General features: G+C 41.7%; 1 protein-coding gene across 5 annotated transcripts in view; it reads left to right on the forward strand.

Moving 5' to 3' along the window:
• Positions 1 to 3,311, forward strand: part of ccdc57 (coiled-coil domain containing 57) — a 181,832-nt gene that overhangs the window by 127,343 nt on the left and 51,178 nt on the right. For all 5 annotated transcript variants that reach the window (XR_006315235.1, XM_043714701.1, XM_043714705.1 and 2 more), the window contains one exon: positions 1,365 to 1,499. Coding sequence is in view for 4 of the 5 variants with exons in the window: in XM_043714701.1 (XP_043570636.1) it covers positions 1,365 to 1,499 (135 nt within the window). In the remaining variant the exon portion in view is untranslated. The remainder of the gene's footprint in view (positions 1 to 1,364; positions 1,500 to 3,311) is intronic.

The following is a 3,311-nucleotide window of genomic DNA, read 5'->3' on the forward strand; positions in this document are numbered from 1 at the left end:
TCCAAAAATGTGAATCCTTCTCCCATACACCAGCTCCTCGGCCATGCATTCATCTGCTCTATCCTCCTATTCCTGCCCTCGCTAGCTCGTAGCACCGGGAGTAATCCAGATATTACTACTCTTGAGGACCTCCTTTTTAAATTTCTACCTAACTCTCTGTAATCTCCCTTCAGAGTCTCAACCTTTTCCCTTTCAATGTCGTTGGTTCCAATGTGGACAATGACCTCCTGCTGGCCCCTCTCCCCCGTGAGAACATTCTGCACCCTCTCTGAGATATCCTTGATCCTGGCACCAAGGAAACAACACACCATTCTGCTTTTTCTCTGCTGTACCTCTGACTACAGAATCCCCTAACACAATTGATCTCTTGGAAGCCGACGTACCCCTCGTTGCATTGGAGCCAGTCTCAATACCAGAAATTTGGCTGTTTGTGCTACGTTCCCCTGAGAATCCACCACCCCCTACATTTTCCAAAACAGCATACCTATATCCACAAAAGACTCCTGCTCTAGTTGCCTACCTCTCTTACCCTTTCTGGAGTTAACCCATCTATGTGACTGTATCTGAGACTTCCCCCCCCCCCCCCCCCCCTTTCTATAACTGCCATCCATCACATACTGTTGCTGTTGCAAATTCCTCATCACTTCTATTTGTCTCTCCAACCGAACCACATGATCTGATAAGATTTGCATCCAACAGCATTTGTGGCAGATATAACCCGCAGTAACTCTTAAACTCTCTTTAAACTCCCACATCTGACAAGAAGTACATATCACTGTAAAGGCTATTTACTCCTTCACAATCTACAGAGCCAGAAAATAACACTGTCTTATTCCTCTACAAACACTGCCCCAGGTTAAATTAATAGCTATGGCTTATATTTTAAGTTTAATCAAGAGACTTATCTCCAAAACATATAATCAAGAATGAATCCACTGTACCCACTACTGCAGCCTTTCTCTTGGACAGACTTAAAACAACAATTAACTTATCTGATTCTGTGCTGTGAACTTCGCCCAACGGTTCCTCCAAGATTACTTGTGAATTTCACTGTTAATTTTCCCAGATGCACTCCGATGTCCAGCGACACACGAATTCAAACAGCAAAGGCAATAACTGTGCAGGTTTTCTCTCTCTCTCCTTTACTGTCCTCACCATGTAAGTAGATAAGACCATCAAAAGAGGATAGGAAGGGAATAAAATTTTCTTTAGAAAATGCAAGAATATTTGTGCTGTTAAGTAAATCAAATGAACTGCTAAGAATTACTGCTGGGGAAGATTCCTGGGTGATTTTACCATTTGGTAAATCATGACCCAGAATGTACTGCAAGATTTTTGAAACCTGTTCATGTTATTCTCTTCAGGTTTCAGCCGAACTAAAAGACAATGAATGTAAACTGCAGGAGATGGAGACTTTTGTCCAAACATTGACTCGAGAAAGAGACCAAGCAGTATCTGCACTGCAGCTTCATGGTATTTTTCCAGAACAGAGTTCACAGGTGAAAATTATTTATTAATGTTTTGACCCTATTTTGTGCTTGTTTCTCACTTTCTGTTTATAAAAGTGAAAGACTATAACATGCTGATCGTATTGCAACTGCTGGAGTGCTTTCTCCAAAACAGGCTGCTCCTTTATTGTGAATTGCGAAATAAGCATGATTCTCCATAATGATGATAATTCTGCCAAAGCTGTTTGGAAAGGAACACTTTTTCGTACAAGGTTCCACAAACCAGCCCAATACTAGATAATTTCCTTCAAAAAGAACTATGATTTTGGAGTAAGTTAATTTATACCATACTGCTAATCTATCTAGGATTGTACAAATAGTATAAAGTAGTTCATTTTTCAGTACCCAATCCTTACCCCCAAGCATAGGGATTCAGGAGAGGACAGATGTTTTATAAATAGGAGAGAGGAAAAACAGGAGGATTCTCTGCACCTTCAGTTTTACAATCTGAAAAGTGAAAGAGCAGTTTCCTTCTTGTGTGAACAGGTAATATGGAGAAACTTAAAAGAGAAAATCCCAGTTAAAAAAATAAATTCCACCAATTGTCCTTTACTTAGCTTCAGTATGGGATTACATGTTTCTAAACAAATTTAGCTAAATCTATGGCAGAATGTACACATGCTCCGTCACTGTGCTGCCCTTAGACACTTTTTCACTTCTTCAACTGAACTGAAGTGCTTTTCAAATGGTACTATAGCAGCCAATTAGATTTATATACTGATTTCTGTGTATCAAAAATCCCAAAATACTTTATAAGAAGAGTTGTAAAGACCAAGCCAAATTAAGAAATAGTGGTAGACCAGGTGATCAATATGGACAAAGTGCATAGTTTAGAGGAGATTTGTAGAATTGGAAAGACGGATTGCAAAAGTCTTAGCTGAGTTCCAGAGTGCAAGAATGTGAGGCTAAAGGCTGAGACACTAATTCTGATGCTAAGCGAGAAAGGAGTGCTCTTGAGGGGGGTTTAAACTAACTCTGCAGGGGCATGGGAACCTAGACTGTAGCTTTAGGGTGCAGGACCTGGAGTGTAGGGAGGTTAGGAACATGGCATCAATCGCAAAGGAGGGTGCCTGTAAACAGGAAAGTGGCTTGAAGTGTGTATACTACAATGCAAGAAGTATACAAAATAAGGTAGGTGAACTTGCAGCGTGGGTTGGGACCTAGAATTTCGATGTTGTGGCTATTACGGAGACATGGGTAGAACAGGGACAGGATTGGCTTTTGCAGGTTCCAGGGTTTAAATGTTTTAGTAGGGTAAGAGGTGGGGGTAAAAGAGGGGGAGGTGTGGCATTGCTTGTCAAAGATAGTATTACAGCGGAGGAAAGGACGATGGTTGAAGACTCGCCATCTGAGGTAGTTTGGGCTGAGGTTAGGAATAGGACAGGTGAGGTCACCCTGTTAGGAGTTTTCTACAGGCCTCCTAATAGTTCTAGAGACATAGAATAAAGGATTGCGAGGATGATTCAGGAGAAGAGTGAAAGTAATAGGGTGGTTGTTATGGGGGACTTTAACTTTCCAGATATTGACTAGGAAAGCTATAGCTCGAGTTCGTTAGATGGGTCGCTGTTTGTCCAATGTGTGCAGGAGGGTTTCCTGACACAATATGTAGACAGGCCAACAAGAGGTGAGGCCATACTGGATTTGGTTCTGGGTAATGAACCAGGCCAGGTGTTAGAATTAGAGGTAGGTGAGCACTTTCGGGACAGTGACCACAATTCGGTGACTTTTACTCTAGTAATGGAGAGGGATAAGTGTGCACTGCAGGGCAAGAGTTATAGCTGGGAGCAGGGAAATTATGATGCG

Source organism: Chiloscyllium plagiosum, chromosome 24 (genome assembly GCF_004010195.1).
Source record: "Chiloscyllium plagiosum isolate BGI_BamShark_2017 chromosome 24, ASM401019v2, whole genome shotgun sequence".
Taxonomy (NCBI): domain Eukaryota; kingdom Metazoa; phylum Chordata; class Chondrichthyes; order Orectolobiformes; family Hemiscylliidae; genus Chiloscyllium; species Chiloscyllium plagiosum.